At 40.1% G+C, this 27,843-nt stretch overlaps 1 protein-coding gene across 10 annotated transcripts in view; it reads left to right on the top strand.

Moving 5' to 3' along the window:
* Positions 1-27,843, top strand: part of Sh3kbp1 (SH3 domain containing kinase binding protein 1) — a 340,190-nt gene that overhangs the window by 166,640 nt on the left and 145,707 nt on the right. For 4 of the 10 annotated variants that reach the window (XM_040744131.1, XM_040744126.1, XM_040744129.1 and 1 more), the window contains 4 exons: positions 335-438; positions 13,997-14,126; positions 22,371-22,445; positions 25,953-26,158. In XM_040744131.1, the coding sequence (XP_040600065.1) occupies positions 335-438; positions 13,997-14,126; positions 22,371-22,445; positions 25,953-26,158 (515 nt within the window). Of the gene's footprint in view, positions 1-334; positions 439-13,996; positions 14,127-14,666; positions 14,724-22,370; positions 22,446-25,952; positions 26,159-27,843 lie in introns of all 10 variants that reach the window. The other 6 variants (XM_040744124.1, XM_040744127.1, XM_040744123.1 and 3 more) reach the window with 2 other exon arrangements.

The following is a 27,843-nucleotide window of genomic DNA, read 5'->3' as shown; positions in this document are numbered from 1 at the left end:
CAACAAATAGAAAGTGCCATCATCTATGGAAGTATGTCTAAGGCAACACTGCTCCAGTGCTCCGGGGTGGGGTTTTGCCTTCTGCACCAATGGATCAGTTTCTCATGTCCATGGGTTTCTGAGCCAGCAGCTTTCAAAACACCAAAAAGCATCGCTCTGCTTTCTAATGCCTCTCTAAGAGACCAGGGCTGTTGTGTCTCTAGCCACGCCCCAGAAAGCATATTTGAGATGAATCGGCTTACTTTGCCTGCATGCCTAGGAAGCCTCTCTTTAAAACCTTAGTGTGGGATGTGGGAGAAGAACCAGATCTAAAGCTTTTGCTTTTCCCATCCAGGAGAGCGACGGAGACGCCGATGCCAGGTGGCATTCAGCTACCTGCCCCAGAATGACGATGAGCTTGAGCTGAAAGTCGGGGACATCATAGAGGTTGTGGGAGAGGTAAGCAAGTGGTTGAGTGACACTGTTGCCTCATGTGGCTATCAGATCCACCTGTGCACCCAGCCATGAAGAGCCCTTGCTGCAGATGCACAGGCTTTGGCAATGGATGTTCAACCTTGAAGAGACTCTAGAGATCATTTAGTTGAGCTTCCAAGTGAAATTGGTTTTGGTAGAGGAAATCCTTTAGGCCAGGTGGGGGTCAGATGTGAGGCCATCTGAAGCCATTGTCTTTGTAGCATAACATATTGAGTACCTTTGAAATTTCAATGCTGTGTCATCTACATTCCCGTCATTCCCGTCTACTTTACCCTGAATGGTCACAATAACAGGGGTCCATCTCTAGAGTAGGGATTCAGTTTTCATTGTGGAGAACACTGGATTTAGAGAGAATGAAAGTGGCATGTGGCAATTATTAGACCAAGTATGTGACAGATAGGATAAGGTTTTTGTTTTGTTTCTGTGCTCTTGCATGGCTTGGGTCCTGGAACACAAGGGATGAAGAAATGACAAACACAGAGACTCATAGAGAATCTTGGGTTGAGTGGACTGAGCCCAAACAAAACCTCCCAAAACTCAGTGTCTTTACTATACACAACTGATCAGGGAAGGTGGTTATTGTATACATCTTAACAAGGAAGCAGGGTCATTACATACAGCTTAACAAGGAGGCGGGGTCATTATATATAGATAAAGGAGGAGGCAGTGTTATTTTATACAGCCGAGCAACAACATTGGTTTAGCGAATCTCAGTGGCTACAACAGTCTGTAGGGGAGCAGTCATCAAGTCATAAACATGGGGGATGGGGAGGAAGGCTACAGTGGGCATTTCTGCACCTGTTATCCACATTTGTGCTCTGACCAGAGGAAGACTTTGTCATTTCTATGAACCTGAGCATTGGGGTCTTTGACCAGGCCATGTTCATGCCAATAACACACATTCACTCGGGACTTACTCCTTCCTACAGTACTTTCATTGTTGGTGTTCTGCTCTGGAACCCTAGGCCTCACATATGCTCTATGATGAAGTTCTTCACATATTAGCCCAGCAGAGGCAGGGCTAAGGGGCACCCTCAGTCTTCTGTGCCATTTTCCCTTGAATGTTTGATCCTGTCTATCCAAAAGGAGCCTTACTAGAGATACTGGGTGGGATGCTTGGGCTCTCTACTCCCTCAGGCTTTGGATGTCTTCTGCCTTGGACTTAGAACCTCATCATTCTGTTTCACTGATTGGCTCTTCACATAGAAAGAAATAGAAGTCTTCCACTTGCTTGTATTTTGTGGATATCAGTTGACCTTTCAGAAGCTCATGGTTTATAGAAAACAGGGTGGAAGTTGAGGAGGTCATGAAGTGAGCTCTCATGTGGTTAGAAGTGGCGGATCTACTAGCAGAAGCCAGGTTTCCAGACTCATTGAAACAGACTGGCCTCAACTCACCAGTAATAGAACTATAAGATGGGAAGGTTGGCTCCAAGAGAACTATGAAAGAACAAAGCTTTAAAGATGGAAGGGGTGAATAACTTGATGAAGAAGACTGACTTAGATTCCAAACCCTGTAGTGACCAGTTTAGCAATTAAACTGAGACCTTTGGAGTTATGCTTTCTAGAGGACAGATCCTTTGTATCTCTTCTAGTCCCTTTGTTTTTATTGCAGCCTGATAAGAATCACTTACATTGCTTTTGTTTTTCTAACTTGTCAAACAAAGATATGTATCTCTAGGGAAGCAATTAATGGGGTTCCCACCATGGCACTGGGAGAATTTGCTTTAACCCCCTTTGTATGTTTCTTAGTTTTGGATAATTTGTGCTAATATATTACTCAGTCTTTAAAAACATCTGATGTCAAGTAGGACACACAGGAAACAAAGTTAAATGGGTAAGTAATGAATGGATAGCTGAGCAGAACATCAATTTAACGATGGGCAGGCTTCTTAAGATCAGTCCTGTGGAAGAAATTCTACTATAAAAAAGTAGATGTGGCCGGGCGGTGGTGGCGCACGCCTTTAATCCCAGCACTCGGGAGGCAGAGGCAGGCGGATGTCTGTGAGTTCGAGGCCGGGCTGGACCGATAGCCTCCTAAACAATACAGAGAAACCCTGTCTCGTAAAAACCAAAAAAAAAAAAGTAGATGTGACTAATAAAAATGTTAAAAATTGTTATATGATTTGAGGTAATTAAACAAAAAGAACAACAAATAAGAAAAAAGTATATAGTAAGTTATAAAATGTATAAATGTAACATGTGAAAAATATATTAAGGTGCCAGGTAAGGTGGTATATGCTTTTAATTCCAGTACTCTAGAGGCAGTAGGAGCAGGATCTTTTGAGTTCCAGACCAACCTGGTCTATTCAGAAAGTTCCAGGCCAGCTAGATCTATATAGTGAGACCCTATCCCAAAAAACAAACAAATAAAAAATATGAGGAATGAAGACAGAGTTTCTGTTCTGCCAAGTCCTGCTGCTCTTCAGCCCCAAATAAGCACATGGATTCTATATTAACTTATAAACTGTTGACTGATGTCTAGGGCTTCTTACTGGCTAGCTCTCTCTTAATTATTAACCCATAACTAGTAATCTATGTATTTATACATGGCCTTATCTTACCAGAGAACACCTGACGCATCCTATCTTCCTGGTCATCCCTCGCAGCCTGTCTCTCTGCCTTCCTCTCCCCAGAATTCTCCTGGTCTGGTCTCCCCACCTGTGCTTCCTGCCTGGCTATTGACCAAACAGTGTTTTATTCATCAACCAATAAGAGAAACACATATACAGAAGGACATCCCCCATCAGAGGAGGTTGTTAGAACAATGCCAAATGATACATGAATTTTCCATAAATGCACATCCCATAAGGGAGACTAGTTTTTTTTAATTTTTGTCGTTGTTTGAGACAAAGATTTACTGGATAGCCCAAGCTTTGAGTGTGGGTTCCTCTTGCCTTAGTCTTCTGAGTGTTAGGTTACAGGCATGTGTTACCATGTGTGGCCCTGGAGAAAAATTTTAAATATATGAAAATATTCTACCTTGCTATTTATTAAAGAAGTGTAAATTAAGATAATAATTCGTAGGCTTTGGTTCATTAAAGTCAAAATATCTACTGGTTAAAATGGTTAGCAGTGCCTAGTATAACTGGTGAATTTGTATAGCTATATGATACTTACATGAAGGTATGTCAATAGCTATAAAAATATGAATAAAACTAGGACTGGTTTCAGTCCTAAGAATTTATATGCAGAAAATGGTTAACAAAAATGTACACAGAAAAATGCATTAATTTTAACAGTGTTTGTAATAATGAAAAATAATCAAGAAAGGAATTAAGTTTTATTATCTAGCTAAAAGACATGAAGCCATTAAGATGCTTCACACAGAGCCTTTTAAATATTGATTTATTATGATGTTTTACATTATAATTATAATTATTAGCTGGGAGTTTTTCAATGGCAGAGACCTGGCTTTTATCTGTCTTTGTATTTGTGGTACCTGAAATACTTCCTGAATCCTAATATGTACCTTGATAAATGCTTGCCAAATAAGTAAGTGAATAAATGGAGCTATAAAACAGCTTGTTGCAAAATAAACAAAGAGATTACAACAGAAAATTGCACACACTAGGATATAATCATGTGAAAAAGATCTATGTACATGTGATCCAAGATTAGAAGGGAAAAAGAATTGAAAATGGTCTTGTCATAGAAGATGATTTTTTTCCTTTACTGTCTGAAGTGGCATCTTGTTCTGCCAATAGACTTGAGGTAATGGGCACACCTTAGGGTGTGGCTTCAGTGTGTGGACGAGACCCCTTATAAGGAAAATTCATTTTTGCTCACTTGCAGCTGGATTCTAGGCTGTACTTGCAGTTTGCTTCAACAGAAAAAAAAGGAAAAAGAAAGCTGTAGAGTCTGAAGGCTAGCCTTTTAATCTGCACTTTCAAAATTATGTCAAGACTTCTCTATTGTTTCAGTTGATCTCTTAGATGTTTTTGTCATTATCAGTATATAAAGAAAGATCTGTCCTTTAATGATGAATGTTGTATATGTTCTTATGGGCATATCTTGTCTGATTCTACTAGAGCAGCAGTTCTCAACCTATGGTTCAAGACCCCTTTGGGGTTGCATATCAGATATTTACATTATGATTCATAACAGTAGTAAAATTACAGTCATGAAGTAGCAATGAAATGATTTTATGGTTGGGGGTTACCACAACATGAGGAACTGTATTAAAGGGTTGCAGCATTAGGGAGATTGAGAACCACCGCACTAGAGACTGAAAAAAAATGTCACAAGTAAACAAAATCCCTTAAGTCATACGGAGAGATGAATTCAATAATACAGTTAAACTTTGTGATACTGCTGAGTCACCCAATCTGTTAATGAAAGTACAAGATTTTGAGGCTGTAGAGATAACTCAGTGGTTAAGAGCACTGGCTGCTCTTCCAGAAGACCTGGGTTCAATTTCACAACCATTTACAACTCCTGTCCCAGGGGATCCAGTGCCCTCTTCTGGCCTCCAAGGGCGCTAGGCATGTACATAGCATACAGACAAAACTCCCGTACACATAAATAAATAAAATTAATATTTGAAAGTAAAACATAATTGCATCTGTAAATATTGTAATTGCATGTTTATTTATTAATCATATTAGATTTTTACACAAAAATCCAGCCTATTTTTTGTCCCTGACAGAAAGCTCTGAGAATTTTGACTGTGTAGGTTAGCTTTTAGGAAACAATTGTGTTACAGAATTTTAAAAATTATATATGTATCTTAATATCTAATATTACAATCTATATTCATTTTCAACACAGTGTCATAATAGAAGGTCAAGCCTATATCTAATATTTATTGTATTCATGTGTGTGTGCATGTGTGCGTGAAGGCCTTTTCCCTGAGTATGGGTTTCTGGTTTGAGTTCATTGCTCCTTGTATCCACCGTGTATCCTCTCTGATCTGCACTGTCTTTAAAGCACATCAGCAGCATTGTAAATGAAGCAGTTGAAGTATACGACCCTTCTGAAGTTCTGTAGTTCCCCACCCCCATGGTTTTCAGTTTAGCGGCTGTTTTTTCTTTTAGCTATCAGATTGTCACCTTCATCCTTTTTTAGCACCACCTCTCTCCTCACACACCTGTTTTTACACCGTGTAACCAAGCACATGGAAGAAACAATCTTGGGCCCCTGCTAGGAGAAATAGCAGCTTCCTTGTCTGATGGAAATTGACTACCAGCCTGCAGCCCTCGGACGTGGTGAAGGAAGAGAGCAAGGGATAGTTAGTTACCAAGAAGAAGTGGAGGTCATACTTAGAGAGCCTCCCACCCCATTTACCCCTCCTGGCTGTAGAGTTGGCAGTTCAGCTCTAGGAAAAGCCACTGCGCCAAACATAAAGGAATCAAGGTGACAATATGGAAGGAGAGTGGCAAGCTCTACATTCCTAGAGTGATTGATTTTTCCTTTCTTTTTCTCCCCTGCAGATTGTGATTTTTAAATATGTCATTATGAATAGTCACTTGTGTCATTTTGGTCCAGAGTGAAGAAGACAGAGAAATGTTAATGGGGTTCTCATGACAGAGACATATCTGGTGTGGGGACAAAGCTACTGGGAGCAGAATCTGTGGTTTCCCATTTTGTGTTTGAAGACTGCCTTGGAGCTTCTGATTTGTTTTTCCTGTCTCTATTATCTGGAGTCTAAGGAAGGAGTTTCTCTCCCCCTCACCCCCCATACTAGATGAGACTAGTCTTAACAGATCTCTCACGGTGGAAATGTTCTGAAATTCTTCTTTTTGTGTGTGTTTTTGAGATTAATTTCAGAGGCATTTCTCAGTTGTTCCCAGTCAGGCTGGCTGGTGACTGAGGGCTGCAGACTGAGTTAAAGCCTGACTGGCTTTGTGGTTTGCAAAGATGATAAGTTGCATGCTCCCAAACTGTCTGCATTCTTCTTCTTCTGCCCATAGAAGGAGATTGGATCCACTCTTCTCAAGTTAAGCAGACTTCTTCAGATTCTTTAAACCTTTCACTCAGTCAGATAAACCTCTGTGTGGGTGGATGGCTGCTTCCTCATTAACACTCCTGCTCAAGAGAAGTCAAATTCAGTGTTCTCTTTCATAGCATTTATACTCAAAATTGGTGAAGTCCATTAAAATTCTGATTGGGCCAGCCAGTGGCGGTGCATGTCTTTAATCCCAGCACTCAGGAGGCAGAGGCAAGCAGCTCTCTGTGAGTTCAAGGCCAGCCTGGTCTACATAGATAGTTCCAGGACAGCTAGGGCTGTTACACAGAGAAACCCTCTCTCCAAAAACAAAATAAAACAAAACAAAAGCTGATTCCTTAATAGGCAATCCAAACACACCTCCATTTTCCCCCATTAAGACTCTGTGTAACTTTAGAAGCACTCCTGTTTCTTATTTTAAAAGACAATATTAATACAAAAATTTTAGTATTGGAATTTGATCATCTAAATAACACAGGCTGCTCTGCAGTTGTCCTCTGTTTAACTTAGTGGTGAACACATCTGTTTTCCTAGTCTGTACAGGTAGTGAAGTATTCCTATTATGGAAATGGATGCTGTGTTTAGGAGAGAAGGTAAGCTGAGTATAGTGATACATGTCATAATCGCAGCACTTGGTGAGCAAAGCTAGGATGATCAGTTATTCAAGGTCATCCATCATTAGCTTCAACAATAAGTGTGAGGCCGTCCTAGGTTACATGAGACACTATCTCCAATAATAACAGCACCAAGTGAAGAAAAGTAGTTTTATTTAAATCATCAGCATACAGTACGGCCACAGCTATGTGACCAAAAGTAAGTTCAGATGTATTCATGGTAGATTTGTATAACTACGAAATTTCTCATGTTTAAATGCTCACATCATGAAAGAGACTGTATTTGTAGTGGCTCAGAGATTTATTGAACAGAATGTGCACATTGAAACAGACTCAGTTTAGTGGTAAAGAATACTACAAGAAGCTAAGAATCTAAAAAGAGTGACAGATGACGGAATTGACAAATGAGCAAGGAAGTGAAAACAGGAAGCCTTCATGGGGGGTGAAGAAGATGCCACCCACGCACATTTGTTTGGGATGAGTGTGGAGTGTATGAAGCAAATGCTGGGGAATGTAATGAAAAGACATTGATATAAAAGCTACAGGAATGCCTACACTGAGTTTCAAAGAGACATATTGTCTAAAGGTTTCTTCCTGTTTTTTTTCCTAAGATAGAGGCATCATCACAGGTTAGTCTCTCACATGGAGGTGACAAGATAAAACTTGTACTCTCTTGGTTCGTCAGAAAGGTTATCTTACTCGTTCAGTTTCCTCTTTGTTCATATTTTCATGTTGGAATGATGGTTAATCCTCCTCAGAGTTCTTTAGGAATCTGGGCATCTGTAGAATAGCTATAATTCTCTGAAGGATGAGACTGTGTTGCTCTGTGGAAGGATGCCTCCAGATGCCCTACAAGATCCCTCCCTTCCTCCTTCTTTATTGTTTGAGGACAGCCAGGAACTCGTTGAATGGTCCAGGCTGACCTTGAACTCAAGATCCTCTTGCCTCCACTCCTGAATGCTGGGGTTCTAAGTGTGTGGGTCCAGAACCCTTTCTACTCCATTGAAAATCACAGATGCTTGTTTTTGTCTTGTTTAAGCCTTACATAGAGATTCAATTTTTTAAAAAATCCATTTCCCTTTCAACTATGCTATGGATTTCTCTTTTGAAGGCCCTTTCTTATGAAATATGCTTTTTCCAAAGGAAAGAAAGAAAGGAGTAAAAATCATCACTCCTGTGTGTATGAATTCTTTGATCCTACCTAAAAAGAAGGATTTAGGGCAAATTACTGACCTGGAATTTAGGACCTAGAAAATGCTTAATCAACAGAGAAGATAGATATTTCAAGCAACTACAAAGGAAATTAATGTAGATGTCTATATGTTCAGGAAGTACCCCCTTTAAAATCTTCTCCATTAATTCCACAGATAGAAAATTTTTTTTCTAGAAACAAAGTTTGTTTTTTAAATACTACTCATGGGATTAAACTATGCCTTTCTGTATTTATATGAATACACAAATTTGTAGAAAAACCAAAACCAGTCAAAAGTGATTGAAATAAGATTAATGATTGAGAAAGGGCACATAGGAATTTTCTGGACTAATAAAATACCTTGTTTGTTTATAGAGGTGTACTTTTCAAAACTGACCTACTGTGGTGTTAAGTATAAATTGTATTTCAACTTTAAAGAAACTCGATAAATGGCCTTTTAGTTTTTCTAGTGTTGTACTGTTTTTGCAAAATACCTTCAACTGCTTTTCATAGGTAGGAGACATCACTAGTATTGAAATTCTCATGTGATTGCTTCTGGAGGAGTGGGGGGTATGTGAGTGTGCATGGTCATATGCCTGTGTGTATGTGGGTACAGGCCAGAGCAGGGTATCAGATGTCTTCCTCTATTATTCTCTAGCTTACTGCCTTGAGACAGTATCTCATAGAATCATAAGTTCACAATGTTGGCTAGGTTAGCTAGTTAGAGACTTCTTGGAACCTGGCTGTCTCCTCCTTACAATCCTGGGCTTACAGTTGTGTAGAGTTTTACCCCACTTCTTATTTGGATAGTAGTGATTCTAGCAGAGGCCCTCATGTTGTAGAGTAAGCACTCATACCCACTGAGTCATCTCCCTAGCCCCTATTTTTGAAAAAAAAAATATTGAGGAAGGTTCTGAAAATGCTGAAGTATAAACCTTAGAGTTTTATATGCCTAGTTTGAAACTGACTTCATTGGCTGCTGTGTAACCCCCTCCTTAACCCCTATTCAAATTAGGCTTCTTTTCTAGCCTGCTCCTGAAGGGGGTTTGAGTAACAAAGTAGTCATTGATTGAAAACAGTGATTGCAACCCTAACTAGATTTTTTCTGTCTGACTGCTTCTACTCTCAGGTAGACTTTTGATTTGGTAAACCCTTATTCCCTTCCTTGCACAGCTGACAGATAAAGAAAAAAATCATGGATGTTATGTAGGACTTGTTCAAAGAAGTATGAAGGGGAAAGCACCTCACCTTGTCATTCCCATACATCTTCCCTGCTTAACAAATGTAGGTGATGTCTGTACAGTTGGGTGGGTGGGTGGGGGTTGAATTTGATGTTGTTGTTTCCTCAACTTCTTATAGGAGTAACCTAGAGAAATTACTTCCTTCAGCCCTGAACCCATGTAAAGGCTATTCGTTGTAAGGACATGGACGTTGTACTGGGATAGAAACTGTGTCTGCCCTAAGCCTTTCTCAGACAGCACTAGTTGAAAATCACCTTGCTTCCAGCTATGAGCCATTGGTAGGGTTTTTTTTAGGGGGCATAGTCATGGGGCCTTAAGTTAGCCACTTAGATCTCAGAGAGGCACAGCGAGGGTTTGTTTTTAGCCTAGATCCAGGGGCTACAGAAGACTGGCGATGAGTTGGGATTGGATGGACATGGGGAGAAGGTGGCCATCTATTCCCATCACTTCCTTATTGTGGGCAGAAGTTGTACACCTTTGGTACCATCTTTAGTCTATATTGCAAGGGCACACATTTCTTTTTCTGGGCTCAAATACAGAAGCATCAGTACAGGTCATCTTGATTCCTAAGCTGTGCAGGTTCTCCTCTTTTGTTCCAGAAATTTCTCCAGGATATGTGTGTGTGTGTGTGTGTGTGTGTGTGTGTGTGTGTAGAGAGAGAGAGAGAGAGAGAGAGAGACAGAGAGACAGAGAGAGAAACAGAGAGACAGAGACAGAGACAGAGACAGAGACAGAGAGCTCACATGTGTGTGCCTGGGTTTGTGAGTGAAAGCAAGAGGTGTCTTCCTTAATCACTTTTCTTCCTTATTGCTTGAGACTCTCACTAAACCCAGAGCTCACCAATTTAGCTGGAGAGGCTGCCCAGAAAACCCCAAAGATCCTCTTGTCCCTGCCTCTCTGGGTCTGGAATTACAGGTGTGTACCACTGCATTTGAATTTTACGGTGTGCTGGGTATACATAGGTTCTGTTTGCATGGGAAACTTTAGGTGTGTGGTCATCTCTCAAGCTCCAGGATGAGGTCTTATCTGTTTTGTTCACTAGTGCATCTATCTATCCTAACATCAAGGCAGCACAGGATAATTGTTTAGTAAATATTGACATTACTGGAAAGAACGGCGGTAATAATCAGGATCTCTTGTTCCCTTCTGCCCCTCATAGGAAGATTGCCTCCCCCTCCCCTTCTCCCACCCCCAAAACCCCATGTTTTGTGAAGCAATCAGGACTTAATAGGATTTTAAAAAATGATTTCCCTAGCATGAATGCATTGGCACTCTGTGTGATAGGGGGGAATCATCATTCTGGGCTTCAGTGCCCTTGTCTTTATGTAAGAAATTGAACCAGATCTCTGAAGAGAGCTAGTTTGAAAATAAGGATCATTTTTCCTCCTATCTCCAGGATTAATCTTGAGACCAAAGCAGCACACTGTAGGAAGAAATTGTATTACACAGCTCTCAGTGGTTCTGGTGCCAGGCTCTCCCCCAGGAAGGGTTCAGGTCACAAAGAAACACCCCTTGTGCCCATGGAAGCTGCAATTGGAAAAGTATCCCCAGGTGATGAGCAGTGGTTTTATTGTCAACCCTTCTACTTGCTGGGTGGCTAATGATAAACTTCTGCTGTTTTCCCACAGGTCTCTCAGGCTGTGCAATGACAGTGATACTGGCATCAGGGGTGTGTCAGGGTGAAGATACCTTTGCTTTCCCAGCAGGCAGCTGCTGATCCTACACATCAGGAGTGCTTTTCTGGAGTCTCACACTAGAGCTGCTTGGTGGAAAGGGGAACATTTTAGACATTGTCAAACAGAAAAGATGGAGTTGGTCCAGCTGCCCTCTGCAGCCTGGGATTATACCACATATCACTAAGTTGCAGGTCCTGCCCTGGGTTTTCCCCTTGCCTTATAATTCCTGAGAGGAAAGGGGTTATAAGGACCCCATGCTACAAATCCTGTGACTGTTGATATGCAGACTCACAGTGAATCCTTCCAACTATCTTAATCCTATCAAAACTCTCTTAAAGGAATAATACACATCAATTGAGTTGGCATAGAAACATGGAAATGCTAGTCAGTGGAAATGATGCTAAATGCAGTGAACTGATACTGAATAATCATAAGGACAGCCATACATGGATGCTGTGTATTCTTCCCTTTGGATTTTTGTGACCATGCAAATGTAACCACTACTCCACAAATCTGTATCCTATGGGTTCTCTAACGAGTGTTCTAAATGTATTGCCTTGGTTGTCTCCATTCCCTAGGCTTCATTAACTATTTTCCCCTTCCTGGAATGTGCCAAAAATGTCTCCCGTCATCATAGCTACTGTTTCTAATTTCTTAAGGGCTTAGCTTAATTTTGATTTATCTTTTCTCAAATTTGTCTTTTACCATCCCGGACCTAAGTGAGCTCAACTTTAACAATTTTGGTTTGTCCTAAGTCATGGTCTTTTTCTCATCCATTTATCCTGTGTTGCTAGCCTTAGTCTCTAGTCACACACCTTCCTATTTTGGTAGATTGTCACCTTCTTAGGCAAAAATAGGTACTTATCATATATAGTTCCTCATCCCCAGATCTTAGCATAGAACCATAATGCATATACCTCTAACAGAGACAAAGGTCGTGCTTAGCATGTCACTTGAGATGTGTTACCCAGCTCTGCTAGGCAGATAGGGAAGGAGGATTTAGTTTGGCAGGTGAAAAAGGAATGAGTTCATAAAACTAAGTTTCAGGATAGAATTTGAAATGGGCTTTGAGTTTTAATTTTCTATTTTGTCTGTTTGAATTATTTACGTTTTTAAATTATATTTGTATTGCTCTGGTAATATATACATATAGAAAAATTCTGAAGGTTCTAGCTCCTTTTTCTACCATCCCACATCTTATTGGTAACTTAATACTTGCTTGTTCTCAAACTGACCTTATTTTTCTCCCAATAATCCAACCAAATATTCAGAAATCTACTTTGCTGTTAGTGGATCCATCTCAAATACTTGAGAAAATTTTTCTTTCACTTGCCCCCATCTAGTGACCCAAGACCAGTTCATACCTCAAAACTGTCAGTTCCACTGCTTTTCTGGCCCAGCTCCCAAATCCTATTCAGAAGCTTTACTGCCCTCTGATACTCCAGTCCTTCTCCCACATTCCAGGAGAAACCCACAGGGCATCTTTGTACCTTCTCAGCACTTAGCTCAGAACTGTTTTTTTTTCATTTAAAATGTTTAAATTAATTTTTACTTAAATTAAAAACTATCTTATTTTACATACCAATCCCAGTTCCCTCTCCCTCCTGTCCTCCAATTTCCCCCATCTCCCTCCCCAGGGAGGGTGAGGCCTTCCATGGGGGATCACCAAGGTCTGTCACATCATTTGGGGCAGGAGCTAGGCCCTTTTTCATGTATCTAGGTTAAAAGAGTGTGCCTCTGTGTGGAATGGGCTCCTGAAGTCCATTCGTATACTATAGACTGCACAGGCCTCCTGACTGACACCCACATTCAGAGGACTTGGTTCCGTCTTATGCTGGTTCCCCCTTTAAAATTTTTTATTGAATTGAAAATAAACTTTTCTCTCAACTGTCTAGTTTGGGTTATCTTGAGAAACTTGCCCTCTCCTCTTCTACATCTACCTCCCCCACCCCTCACCCTCTTCCTCCTCCTCCTTTCTGTTGTTTGTTTGTGCTACTGAGTATAAATTAGACCTTGTGGATACTAGGCAATTACTTGCCTAAGGAGCCATATTTCTAGCTGTTTGATTTAGCTGTGTAAGCCAGATTGACCTCACAGGTACTATTTATCTTCCTTACTGTATCTTCTGAGAGCTGGAATTACAGATGTGTGCCATCATGCATGGTTATATTTACAGGCAGGTTTTTTTTGTTTTTACGAGACAGGGTTTCTCTGTATTGTTTTGGAGGCTGTCAGTCCAGCCCAGCCTTGAACTCACAGAGATCCGCCTGCCTCTGCGTCCCAAGTGCTGGGATTAAAGGCGTGTGCCACCACCGCCTGGCTCAGGCAGGTTTTTTTTTAAATAGTGGTTTTCATAAAACAAAACAAAATTACAAAGGAAACTATAGTGAAGGACACATCAAATAAAAGCAAATTTTGATATAACAATCTATGTGATACCTTCTTAATACATTAAATAACAAATGCCACCCAGAGGGTATAATTTATACCATTTCAAAGTATCACAAATAATATTTTGAGGTACTCACAGCATCTGTGATGTGATAGGAAAATATTCATGATTTATTTTGCGATGAGTCACAGGTCCTTCTAATATTGGTATGTTACCTACTTTCATAAGCAAAGGAAATGCAAAAATTTCAGTTAGAAGTTAACGAAAATGAAGTGTTACATTTTGCCCACTTGGGTTGTAGGTTAACTCCCTTACCTGTCTGAATCATAAGACCATGTGACCTACTTTCTGTTTCTGGTAACTCTGAAGCTTTGGGCTCTTCTTCTGTGTGTGTTCTACCATGTAAATAGAAGACATGTCTAACTTGGTCTCATACCTCTGTTTTCTTTGCATCTATGCAGGTAGAAGAAGGATGGTGGGAAGGTGTACTCAATGGGAAGACTGGAATGTTTCCTTCCAACTTCATCAAAGAGCTGTCAGGAGAGTCGGATGATCTTGGTATTTCCCAGGATGAGCAGCTATCCAAGTCAAGTAAGGAAGTCTACTGTACTGAACAGGAAAGGGAGGAGACCAGTGGACTCTGTCGTAACCTCCCTTATGTACCTTTGTTCTATGTCAAAGGCCTGTAACAAAAGCTTGTGGGTATTTTGTTGGCTAGAGCACCTTGCCCACTATGATTTAGTAAGTTTATCACTGTATAAATGTGATCTATAGGTATATATTCTACATATCTCTAGATAAGTGAGTACCAGCTCTCAGCCATGGTAATACTGGCTCATGGGTAGCACATGTTGCTGCACCTCCCAATACCTTTAGAAAGTCATTTTCCATTGAGTTTGTAATTATCTTTTGAGTGAACCCACTGAGATGATCAGTATTCCCTAGTGTCTTCTGATGAACTTGGGCGGGGAAATAACAGAATTATTAGTGGCAGGTACTGTGTACAAGATAAATGCATGCCAGTTCCCTTGAATATATGACAAGATAGTTAAGAGGCCAGGCCTTCCCTTGGATAAGGAAATGGCCCCTTTTGCAATGGTGAGAACAAACTTCAGGTCTGTTTTTCTCCAGGGCCTGAAGGTTTCTCTCCAGCTTCTCTGCTACCCTTTCCAGCTCATGGAGCAAAAGGTCAGGACCGGGAAGCTTTGTTCTCCCAGTCACTAACCCAATTTCTCATGTGGGTGTCTGTGTTTATCTTGTACCATGTTGAGCCAAGGTCATGGGCATGAATGTTGTAGGAGACTCAGCTGTGTCATAGTGGTGTGATGCTACTTGCTGTCTTTCCTTTCTGACAAAATCTAGTCTTACCAAAACAATTCTTAAATACTGTCACTTTCCATTTTGAAATTTTAATTTGGATAATATTCTTCTATTTGTCTTGGTATCCCTTTATCCAACCAGTAGTATGATTGGGCAGAGGTTTGATTTGGAATTTGAAGCCATTTACAGAAAAGTACTTAGGTAACATTTTTTGCTTGGTGTCTCAGCAGTGGCTCTCAGTCATAGAGCCTGCCAAACATAGAAGCAACTGTACTGGTTGGTCGACTCAGTGGCTGCCTGCAGCAGGACCCCTTCCTTCCACTTCTAAAGCTCGAGAATCCTCCTGCTCCAAACTCCATTCTGTCCTTGAGTCTAGGATATGAAGGATTGGTATGGATGTTTGGAACAACTGAAGTATTTGGGAACTCCTTTCACCTGTGATCTGGGCTGTGTGGTTTTCCACTACTGTGGCCAGCTCAATGAGTAGAGCAGTGAGAGTTTCTTTTGCCCCTTCCCCTCAACTCGCAGTAGAATTTTGGCTGCTCTGGAGTCTTCTTTTGTACATTAGACAAGTATGCCTGGTAACTAGGTCCCACACTAACAATCCTGTATCTCTGAACCATTGGGGATTAAATATGATTTTTCAGGGAGGAGTGAAAGATCAGGTTATTATAACTTTATTTCCTTGAGGAAATGAAATCTAAATTCCAACAGCAGTATCGTATGTAATCCACCTCACATAGGAAGGTCCTCAGTAAATGAGAGCTCACTATTAAGATAAACTTGGGACATGACCAGTTAGTGTTTAGCTATTTGTTTTCTCTTTGCTACCATGGACACTGTAGCATCATGTCTGCATTTAAAAATTACCTTGTAATTCCCTTACTGATGCAGAGATGGAGATTTGGAGACAGCCTCGCTGGGTAAGTCTTTTACCTCTTGGCACCCTACCATCTTAGCTATATATTCTCAGAAGTGAAGAGTTTCAGGGAACACATCCAAAAGTTTTTGGAACTATTGAAAGAAACTGTACCCCCAAACACATCTCAGGTCATTACCATGGAAAGGTAACTGTGGCAGACTCTCTCCTCAAAGCATGTAGTGCTGGAATTCCTGGTACTGGAGGTTTTTACTGAGTGGAATGGTCTTCTCAAACATTTGGCTTTTACCTACCTGCAGCACCAACTCAATTACCAGCCTTCTGTTTCAGAACAAGATATCTAGTAGTTTCTGTGGCCTTGTTCAGCCCAGCTGTCTATTGCTGAAGGTTCTGAGGTCCCTGGAGAAGCATGTAATTCTAACAAGGATGGATGGTTCTGATAAAACTTATTATTAATTATGAATGCTCGGCCTTAGCTTAGGCTTGTTTCTTTTTTTACTTTTTTCTTTTGGTTTTTCGAGACAGGGTTTCTCTGTATTGTTTTGGAGGCTGTCCTGGAACTTGCTCTGTAGACCAGGCTGGCCTCGAACTCACAGAGATCTGCCTGCCTCTGCCTCCCGAGTGCTGGGATTAAAGGCCTGTGCCATCAATGCCCGGCAGCTTAGGCTTGTTTCTAGCTAGCCTTTTAAAAAACTTAATTCACTTCTATTAATCTATGTGCTGCCCCAAGGCTCATTTTACCCCATCTACATATGTCCATCCTGCTTCCTCCATATCTGGTTGGCTGGTCTCTGGCTTGTCTCCCCTTTCTCTTTGCCCACCAGCCCTGCTTAGGCCTCCTCTGCCTAGCTATTGACTATCCAGCTTTTTATTAGACCACTCAGGTACCTTAGGCAGGAAATGTGAAACAGCAAACACATCTTTACATAGTTAAATATAGCATAAACAAAAGCTACATATCTTTATGTAGTTAAAGAAATGCAACACATCTTTACAAAGTTAAACAAATGTTCTATACCACAATACTAATTCCTTGGTGATGTGGTTGTAATAGCCAAAAAGGACTTCATAGAAGAGTAGATGTGAGAATAATGTCCTTGTTGCTTTGTGAATTGAAATCATGCCCTGAAAGAGAGAAGTAGCATCTCTCTGTGTTGTGGTAGTGTTTTCAGTACTTGTCTACACTAATGATTTGCTTCATCAAGAATTACACTAAAATGTATATATTACCAGACTACATTGGTGCAGAGATTATATATATTGATGGGATTTATCCAAATAGGATCTTTGATTTTAGAATGGTCTGTTTATTCTCTCCTAACTTAATTATCAGAGAATAGTGTTAGGAGTTTGGATATATTTTAATTTTTTTGGAAAAAAAAACCTCTTTTTTTGTTTTGAAGTAATTAAGATTCATAAGAAGTTGTAAAAATAAACACTGCACTAACTGTATGGGGAGGACCCATGTATACTTCACCAGTCCCCCCCCACCCCCGTGAATGAATCACCTATAATTACAGTAAATTCATGCTTGCTTTTGCCCTATAGTTGAGAGATACAAAATGTAGTTAATATACAAACAACTTTTGTTATGATCCAAAATGTACTTAATGAGAGTCTTTGTTTGATCAGCCTACTTAATAATCTTTGTAAATGGCAATCCATTTTTCTGTGATGATTGCTTAATTACATGACTCTGGGGCTAAGTTAAATCCTAATCTTTGTGCCATATTGGTAATTTTTAGATATTACAGTGATAACACATAAATATTCTCTTAAGTGCTACCAGACATTAGAATGAGGGTTTTCTTTGTCATTTTAGCTAAAATCTGTATCCTAATATGGAGAGAGCATTGTGTACGATGGATTCTTGCATATCTGCTTCATACATGTACATAAACATTCCTTCCTTTGAATGTGTGCATTCTTTTTTATTTTATTTATTTTTGAATGTAGGCATTCTTATTTGTATACTTTACAAATAATACTTGAAGTTATGAAGTTTTTATATTAATAGATGACTCTGATATAGGAAACATTGGCATTGTACTTAAAAAGGAGTATGCCATTGACTACTTGTCTAGTGGTAGGTATTTAATAAATTCTTAATGAGCCCTTTATTACTCCAAGGAGGCATTTTTGTCTTGAATGACAGGTAAAAGTTTGTAGAAAGTGGCTTTCATACACTCTTACACATGGCATTTTGCTAAAGAAGCTCTTGTTTAGGGTAATCTGGTCTGCCAAGGACAGAGTTTTAGAACTCATATGGGTTGGCCCATAGTTGAGTAATAGCAGAAACTTTCTGCATATTTAAATTTGAAAATATTTTTTATCATACTTGAAACTTGTGACACTTGAGATGAATTTTCGCATAAAGATTTTTATAAATCCTTAATTATAGATTATTTCAAATGTAGGTAAAAGTATGAATAATATAAATAAAGAATCCCTGTGTTCCTGTCACCCAGTTGATCAATTCTCAACCTATGGCTAATTTGTTGACATTATGTCCCTTCACATTCCTGCTCTAAATTTTTCTTAAACAAAATCCTAGATATTATATAACTTTACTGAAAGTATTTAAACATAATCAATAAAGGGGTTTCTTAGACTACCATTACCACATACACACAAAGTTGCAGTGAGTCCTTAAATAATTAAGCTTGTGCTCTGTGTTCACTTTCCTCTAATAACCATCTTTTGTATGGGATTTGTTGATGTGAATCTGGATCCAGATATGGTACATACACAGTGCTGAGATGACATGTTTCAAATTTCTCTGAGTCTACCAGTGTCTCCTTCATAGGCCCTCTTTCTGTGCAGTCTGTTTGCTAAAGAAGCCAAGTTTGTTTGTTCATTTGTTTCTAGCTGTCTGGCTTGTGATGGTTTCGTATCTGTTTTGTTATTTACAGAAATTGATATTTAGATCTAGGGATATGAATGGATTAAGATTGTGTGTGTGTGTGTGTGTGTGTGTGTGTGTGTGTGTTTCACATCATCCTAGGTGGTACGAGATGTTGTACTTGGAGGTTCATGAGGTCTGTCTTTCCTTTTGAACTCAGTTGTCATTGATTATCACTAAGATATGGTCAGACAGGTCTTACAGAGTGGTACCAAACAAGCTTTATTTTTTTTAAAGAAAAACACTGAAATGGACTATAAACACATACAAAAGGTGTTTAGTACATTCAATTGTTTTAAAACAGAACATAGAAATGCTTACATCAGTTGTAAGACAGAATCTTAAGATACCAGGTATGGACAGGAATTTTCTGGTCATTTGGCCTGGTGTCAGATGGAAATACTTTTGCACATAGTAATTCCATTTCACCTGTGACCTGGCTTTTGAGTTAGGAGACCAAAATGACATGCAAAGTTTCTATACATACTCTGGCATCACCTCCATTACACAAACAGATCACCTTCTCATTCAACATCTGGTGAATTACAAACCTGACTATATTTGAGTGTATTCTTACCACAGTCATAGATGTTGACTAGTTATCTTTTTATCTATAGTTGTACATTTGTTCCCATTGACTAAATAATGTGAAATGGAGCTAATCAGCAAATGTTATAATCACACATTATCCTGACTCTGGGATTTATTTGGACTTAGTGACAAAAAATTGTATGTGAGTATGATCCAATTTCAGTATATATTTTGCCTCTTATTTAAAGTATGTATGAATCTTCCACTTTAATAGTTTTGATAGTAATTAATTTCAAATAATTGTTTTAAAACTATAATTATTACTTTTAAAAATCCTTGGGCTGGAGATGTAACTGAGTTTTCAGAATGTTTGCCAAGTATGCACACAGCCCTGGATTTGATCCCTAGCACTGAATAAGCTAGGTATGTTGGCATTGTAATCCAAGTGTTTGAGGGGGGTGAATTCAGGAGCATCATAAGTCCAAGGTCATCCTCAGCAACATAGATAGTTTCAGGTCAGCCTGAGATACATGAGACCTCGACTCATAAAACCATCCTATAGCTATGGGAACATGGTCAATTATTTCCTGTAATCTTCTGAGGGATAAAACTTGTATCTTTGTAACTACAACTTTCCATTTGAAATGAAACTCCCATTTTCCCAATGTTTTATTTAAAATGTTTAGATTGTGATACTTTTAACCACTTCCATGATACCAAAATATGTTGAAAAACTCCATTCTGCAGTATCATTAGACATTTTTCATTTTTAGTATTTAGTGTCATTGAGTTTGAGTTTGTGCTTGTATTCTATTTGCAGTGGAGAATGGTTAACCAATAGATAACACAGAGTTTTAGGAAAAGTGAGATGCTAACATAAACATGCAGTTTTGTGTCTCAATTTTAAAACTTTTCCCTTCTATAATGTTTGCTTCCTTCAAGAACTGATATTTAAACTGACATGTTGGCTCACACCTTTAATCCTAGCACTCAGGTGGCAGAGGCAGGTGGATCTCTATGTGTTCGAGCCTAGCCTGGTCAACAAAGCTAGTTCCAAACAACAACAAGAAAGCCTCTGATATTTAATCGTCATAGTAAAATATTACCCACATCAGGGTAAACATTGCTTATATGCCTGAGGTTTCTGATTGCCTGTCTCTTTGGCTCCTCGTTCAGGTAAGAGTACCTATGTATCCTTATCTAGCACTAGCCCAGGCTGCCTCTCTAATTGCCTTCCTGGCAGTAGGCAGGGGGATTTGCAGATTGGCTTGACTGACAGTGCACATGTCAGGATAACGATCTGTCTCCCACTGGGATTTTCAGACTTGCTCCTGCGGCAGAGCACATGAAAGCTCTGCTGTACTTGGGAGCATCACTGGAATATTGATTTTTTTCTCTTATCCCCCCTTTTTGCTGACACTGAGAAGACTGTTGCTATTCATTTGTAGAAGGCCTGTTCTCACACCAGCAGCTGTACTTTAGTACGAATGGTGACATCCTTGAAGTTAAGTAGAGAAAAATCTGCTCAAATAAAAACTTGCTGCTAACTTGCTCTGCTTTTGGCATGGAGCTCCTCAAGAAGCATGTTTGCAAAAACTATTGCTTCCCTAGATTATTCTTATATAGATAGTGATTTGTTTTGACACAGCGTCACTTTTGTATCCCAAGGCCTGGAACTCAATATGTAGTCTCTGGAGTCCTCCTGCCTCAGTTTCCTGAGCAGCTCAGGTTGCTTATGTATGCCACTTGGTCCCACACATGGGTGGAGACTTGAATACCTAACTTTTTGCTCTAATTGGCTGCAGCACATATGACCCAAAGGGCAGATTTCTAAACCAGGGCATATTACCATTTTTGTAACACATGGGAATGGCAATCTAGATGGTGATCTGATCATTCATAATTGCTGTCATAAATTGGGGATGACAAGGCCTGGAAAGTGACCCTCTCAGGGTTCCTATTCTGATGATGGAGAGTTTGTAAGGAATGAGAGAAGTTGCTCTTTGCCCGTCTAGTTACACTCCCTGTTTATACTTTGCACCTTTCAACTTACTATGAAAGTAGAAGCCTGCATCGCTGGTTGAGAATTTAACTCATGAGCTAGAACAGAACTTATTTCTTTTAATAATACATTTATTAACAGAGATTATTTTTCAAATGTTTTTGTCATCTTGTGATACTTATGATATTCTCTGTATTGTGTTTTGTGTGTGTGTGTGTGTGTGTGTGTGTGTGTGTTGTGTGTGGTGGAAAGGTGGGTGGGTATGTGTATACTTAAATTGGAGCAATATATGGATCTGTGCTCTTAACGATTTAGCTATGTGTTCAGTCCTATGATACTGTATCAAAAATATGATATTTGAAGCTGGATGAGTCCTATGTCCTCAATGCTTAAGTAGACTCATTATTGACACAACAAAACCTCAATTAAGATATTTCAAGAAACAGAGTTTCTCTGATATATTTGGTACTAAACCAAAACATCCCTTCATGTTGGTATGGGTACCAGTAATGGTTTCAAATCTCACCAGTAAAATCTCCCTGTATTTTGTTAATATCTTGTCTTGCTTGAAGGCACTAAGAAGTGACAAATCTTCTATTTACTTGTGTTGCCATGCCTTATGAATGCTTAGTAAGTAGTTTACTATTGAACCATACCCCTGCCCAACAAGTTTTCTGAGGAGGGTTCCATACCTTGTTTAGAATACTGAGGCTCGTATATCAGCTTTTACCATGTGGGTCTCTAGGGATAAAAGACAGGGGCGGCAGGACCTGATCTGTTTTATGTGTTGGTCACACTCTCCAAAGGGAAGAGTGTGCTTGCCTGTGGAGTTAATGGAATAATCCTATGAATTGGATTCTCTCTGATTAATTGAGGTTTTTCTATTGTTAAGTTAAAAAATGTGAAATCGTTTCCAAGTTTTAATTGGGCATAACATACATGTGGGTTATTTTAGAGGGAAGACCCAAATCTGGTTATTTCTTGCCATTGTGGTTACATGGGGACTTTGGGCTCATTCTGTAACAATCTTAAACTCTGCCTAATGGACTTTAATTAATTGCGTTGATGAAGCTCTTGCAGTGGAGTCATTGAAGGCAAGTTCAGTTAAAGACTCTTCCTCTTCCTTCTTTTGCCATCATTTGCTTCCCTCTGCCCCCTCTCTTTTTTCTCTCCCCCTTCTCTTCTCTCATTCACTGTCAGGAAAGACTACCTTTGAAGGGACAATTCTGTACCGCGCTGCACCGGGAAAGACGGAGGGCCACAGACGCTATTACAGTGAGTGACCTTAACGGCAGGTGGCAATCTTAAAGATAAGATCTGGGCACCTGTGGGTTTTGATGCAGCTGCGCTTTTCCTGAGCTGCCCATGCTTATGCCAAGTGTCTGTGTGAATTTCTGAACCAAGGACATGGGCTTATTTGCCTTCAATAAGTGCCATTTCCCTGGTGTGTGCTACAAGAACATTGTCACCACCAACTCCTGGTGCTGTCTTGTTTGCTTTCTGCCTTTCTTGTCTGGATGACATGTATGCATGAGCCATGTGTGCAGAGAATGAAGCAGTAGTTTTTGTCATGGCAGTGGAAGATGGCTTCTGGTGGAGACGTCAACCTCTCCTAGTTACTGCTTTTTCCAAGTGGGTCATTTGTTGTTTGTGTGGTTCAAAGAAAGAAGATTTTGGCATGGAAGTCCATGCCAGATCCAGTGTTTTGCTTTGCTCATCCAGCTAATCACCACACGGCAGACTTCTTTTGGCAGGACCCATATGCAGCCTTTTGTGTTGTAAAATAAGGCTCCAAAAGTCGAAGAAATGAGATATATGAAATAATTTCATGATGCCCTTAGTACAGTTCCTGTTATATCACAAGCACTACATATGAATGTGTCAAATTAAAAATGAGCAAGGACTGATGGGTGATGAAACTAGGGTTTATTGCACCACAGTGGACGGCCATGGGACCGGCAGAAGCAAATTTTAGGAGGCAGGCTTTGTTCTGTTTTCATTGGGAGTGAAGAAAATCCACTGTGGTACACATATACTCGTATCCATGAATTATACACAAATGTGAGGAACGATGTTCAGACAAGAGCACCAGAACTGTCCTTCAATGGTCGAAGTGAAGGTACTTTTCTTTCTACTCCATTCTGAGCAGGTGCACAATTCTACTGCATATGACTTAGCATGCAGTGTGCTTCTTGTGCTCAGTGGAGAGATCTCAACTTGTTCATCTCCATGCCCTGCCCTGTCCACGTGTCTGGAAGTCATACCAGTATATAAATGCTGAAGTCATTTCCAAACCCTCATATCTTTTTACACTATCTCTTCATGGACCAGTAATGTGCCCTTCATAAACTGGCCCTAACCTTCATTCCACTTGGTTGGTTGAGCTGCCTGGGAGTACCATCTAGCATTCAGAATATGATATGGGGACATTTTATAAGAAGATACCCATGATAGGCACAAGTAGATAAAAGGAGTACCCAATATGAAATTAAAGTCACCTTTCCTTCCAAATGGAAAGAACTAGATTTTTGAGTTATTACATCAATGCAAATACTTGGCTATATAATTTGTATTCTTAAAAAGTATAGAATAAAGCTGCCAGAATTTCTGGAAGAAAAAAATCTGCCGTGTGTTGCCTTCCCAGGCCATGCTTGTGTGCATCTATTCCCTGTATAGTAGATTATTTCTTACAAGTGATAATATAAAGTTATTAAGATGAGCCTGAAGGCAGCAAATTCCTACAAGTGGAAACTTGGTGAAATTAGGGTGACAGTGGAGACCAGGTTATGGCTGTAGCTAATGGTGAACTATAGAAGAATCCCCTGAATTTCTCTTTCTGAAGAACTAAAACAGAGACACTCTACTCTGTTTGCCCTGCTGCCTTCTGGTGGTAGAGGAGGAGGGGGTGGAGGAGGGGGGTAGAGGTGGGGGGGATGGAGGAGGGGGTAGAGGTGGGGGGGATGGAGGAGGGGGGGTGGAGGAGGAAGGGATGGAGGAGGAGGGGGTGGTAGAGGACGGGGTGGAGGAGGAGATAGTGGTAGGGGATGTGGTGGTGGTACGTGATGGTAGGTGATAGGGTTTCTTTACACTGTTTATCTCACCCTCAGTGGTTCATTCCAAACATGAAAATAATATGCAAGCCTTTTATCACATAGAAAGAATTCATACAGCAAAATAAGAGCATGTTAAAGGGGAAAATGACACAATATTTAGACTCCAAAATTATATCTCCAGCATGGGTATTCCCAGAAATAATGAACAGATAAACACACAAATGGATAGCTAATCCAGGGGGTCTCCATGTTTGGACAGACCAGTCTGGTCCTGTGAAGTGCAGCTGGCACCCTCCCTATTGTGTCCTCTATTTCTGCTTACAAATGCTGTGCTTTAGTTAACTAAAACATGCAGCAGCTCTCTTCCCCCTCCCCTCCCCTTTTGGCTTAGAAATCCTGCTTTATGGAAAATGGCAGCAACAAAGGAAACCATTGTTTTAAGGCTTTGATTCTGAAAGTCATTAGCAATCTATAATGACCTGTCTATATTTTATCAGTTTGCATTTAACAGTTTTTCCTTGTTCTAAGACTTCCTCACTTAAATGACTTCAACATTTTATGATATTCTGTGTGAACAATTATTTGGTGTATCATTCCTATGGACTAGGTAGCCACAGGAAGCTAATATACAATTGGCTGCAAGCAAAATAAATTTCAAGGCGTTCATTAACTTCAAGGGCATTGTTATGGTCAGGAGCTACAGAATAAGTGATCAAAAGCTGTCCTACACATATAGAACCTTGGAGATATGGTTTAGTGACAGAATTTAGTATTCCAAAAATATACTTTGAACCCTTCCCTTTGCTGGCATAATTGATGTCCTGACTACCAAAGGAAGAATGTATACCCAGAAATTAACAGATTCAAATAGGGTCTTCTTTTAGGAACACTAGTGTGGGCAGAACATAGGGATCAAGCACCTGGGGAGGTAAATGTTGATACCGTCTTGCTGACAACTATCTTAAATACTTCCAAACATATGGCACAAGAGGTTAAAGGGAGAGTGTCATATCCCCAGTGTTTCCTTGGGAAAAAATCGGCTTTGGGAACATAGGGATATTAGAGGAAAGATTGGGATTCTGGCCTCTGGGAAGGCAGTTTTCTTTCCATCTTTAACAGACGCCATCATCTTTCTAGGAAACACTCTTTTCATGTCAAGTTCAGTTTAATGCTTTCTTAGAGGAACATGCCTGCATGCATTTATTCCTTGTGAAACCATCCAAAGAGATTTAAGTCTTTGGCAGTCATAATTTTGTGTGGTTTAATTGCTAATTTGTTTAAATCACTTTTAGCTTTACAGTTTCCCTTTAGGAAATGTTACCTTCATTGCTAATTGACATGAATCAGATAATTTAGAGGTACAGTATGTGGTACTTACTGAATGGGAAGGCCTGGCATGGGCAGGGAGGATTGGTATTACACAAGCCATGGGTAAAAATTTTGGATCAGAACCAGGCTTTGGCTGAAGCATGTAAAATGTCATATGTACAACAAGATCAGCATGAAATTAGAGTTTCTGAAAAGTTATTTTGATTCACTGCTTAAAATTAAAGTTTGGGGGTAGGAAGACTAAACAAAACTGAGACAACCTGAGTCAGTATAGTCAGCCCCCTGAGTACAGAAGCCTTGTCACACTTTGAGAGATGGCTTCTGGCCAGCTGGGAAGTTCTTTATTGTGGCCCTTGGCTGATTTCTGAGCTCTTTCTCTCCTCATCCCCACTGTTGACAGGCTTAAGAGAAACCACAGGCTCTGAAAGTGATGGGGGTGACTCAAGCAGTACCAAGTCTGAAGGTGCCAATGGGACAGCAGCAACTGCAGCCATCCAGCCCAAGAAAGTTAAAGGAGTCGGGTTTGGAGATATTTTCAAAGACAAGCCAATTAAACTAAGACCAAGGTCAATCGAAGTAGAAAATGACTTCCTGCCGGTGGAAAAGGTATGTTTGACAATTTCTGTTTGATTTCACTGTAGTGTGGAATATCCAAAAATAGGTTGTGGGCTTTAACTTCAATGTGTTTCTTGCTTGACGTTTGTCATCCCTCTCTTGGGTTCCCCTCCTCTGCAGGAATGGCTTCCCTGCTGCGTACTTGTCACCACTCTTGTGTTGGTCAGCTTTCCATACATCTAACAAAATATGGCTTGAGATAATTAGAGTGTGCGATAGGACAAAATGTCTTACCTCGTGAGCTGGATAGTAGAGAAAGGATAGGATTGGAATCCTATAATCTCCTTTAAGGGCACATGGCCAATGACCTAAGGACCTCCCACCAGGTGTCAAAGATTTTTATAACCTCCTGATAGTACTACCCTGGGCATCAGGTCTAACACACAGAACTTTGGAGGACTTTGAGGAATATATACCTCATTTAAAAACTGTTACTCAGGATGCCTTTTCAAGTGGTTCAACACCTCTCCGTCTCCCTTCCAGAGAAGCCCCTCATTCCATGAACCCAGCTAAATATATGGCCCTGACAGCTTTCAGATACCCTAAAATCTCTCTCTAATGCTTTGTGCTCAAGTATGTTGATTGTGTTTATGCAGTGGAGAAAAGCAATTGTGTGGATTTTTTCCCTAAGTGTTAGGTAGAGACAATTTCAGACTGCAGAAAGGAAGTCTCCTGTGTGTGCATAGGAATGATGGAGACAGCTTGTGTTCTGACTCCCTGGGTTGCTCCCATCAGGAAGCTAGCTGTTTTCTTCTGCTTCTGGTTCTGGGCTGGTGAGAAGCAGACAGCATGTTGCTGCTGAGTACACGGTTGCTATAGCAACCCACCCAGAGCCATAGCTCTGTGGCTACTGCTGACGTCTACTGTGGTACACTTCTGAGCATCATATCCTTACTAGGGAGTTGATAAATACTGTGGAATTTTCCAAATTATAATAAGCTACACTCGTGCTGTGCTTAAGAAATGTTTGTTAATTTGATTTAGTGTTAAGTTTTTGCTTTGACTCTTGTGCCAGCAGGTTTGGGATAGGGTACTGGCAACATTTCTAATTCAGGTTTATCATTGGCTTGTGGTTTTCGTTTTTTTTTTTTTTTTCAGTGAGGTCGAATTTTAAAGGTTGCATCTGCAGCTGTAGAACCCGCACTACCTACCCAACCCCTAGCAATTTTCCATAGTGCCAGCAAGCATTAGAAACAGCTTCTATGGTTGGGGGCGCATTTTGGACATTTAGTGCCTTAGAGAAAAGACACAGAGTGAGATACTGGAACATGCTTCACTTAAACTCTTCCTTTGTTGAAATGTTGCTTTTTCAGTAATCAATATGTGATGTTGCCTATGATCTGAAAACTATGTTGTTAGTGTCATAACTTACAATCACATTTTTTGTTTCCCGTGGCCACATTCATATTCCATGAAGTAGCCATAAAAAGTGAGCACCCATCTTGACAAGGAATGATGGAGTTTTTCTCCATTTTATTCAAGTATTTGAAAAGAATATGACCACTGAATCAATCAAGATGGCATCACACACACACACACACACACACACACACGTATATTTCTGTACATGTGGAGAAATCTGATATTGGTGTCAGAAATCTCCTTTCTCTCTGCCACATTCATTGAGTCAGAGTTTATCAGTCAAACCCATAGCTTAAAGATATGGCAAATCTCAC

The sequence above is a fragment of the Mesocricetus auratus genome, unplaced genomic scaffold (assembly GCF_017639785.1).
Source record: "Mesocricetus auratus isolate SY011 unplaced genomic scaffold, BCM_Maur_2.0 Super-Scaffold_100003, whole genome shotgun sequence".
In the NCBI taxonomy this organism is placed as follows: domain Eukaryota; kingdom Metazoa; phylum Chordata; class Mammalia; order Rodentia; family Cricetidae; genus Mesocricetus; species Mesocricetus auratus.
The sequence above is the reverse complement of the archived record's forward strand: the minus strand, read 5'-3'. Positions and strand labels throughout refer to the sequence as shown.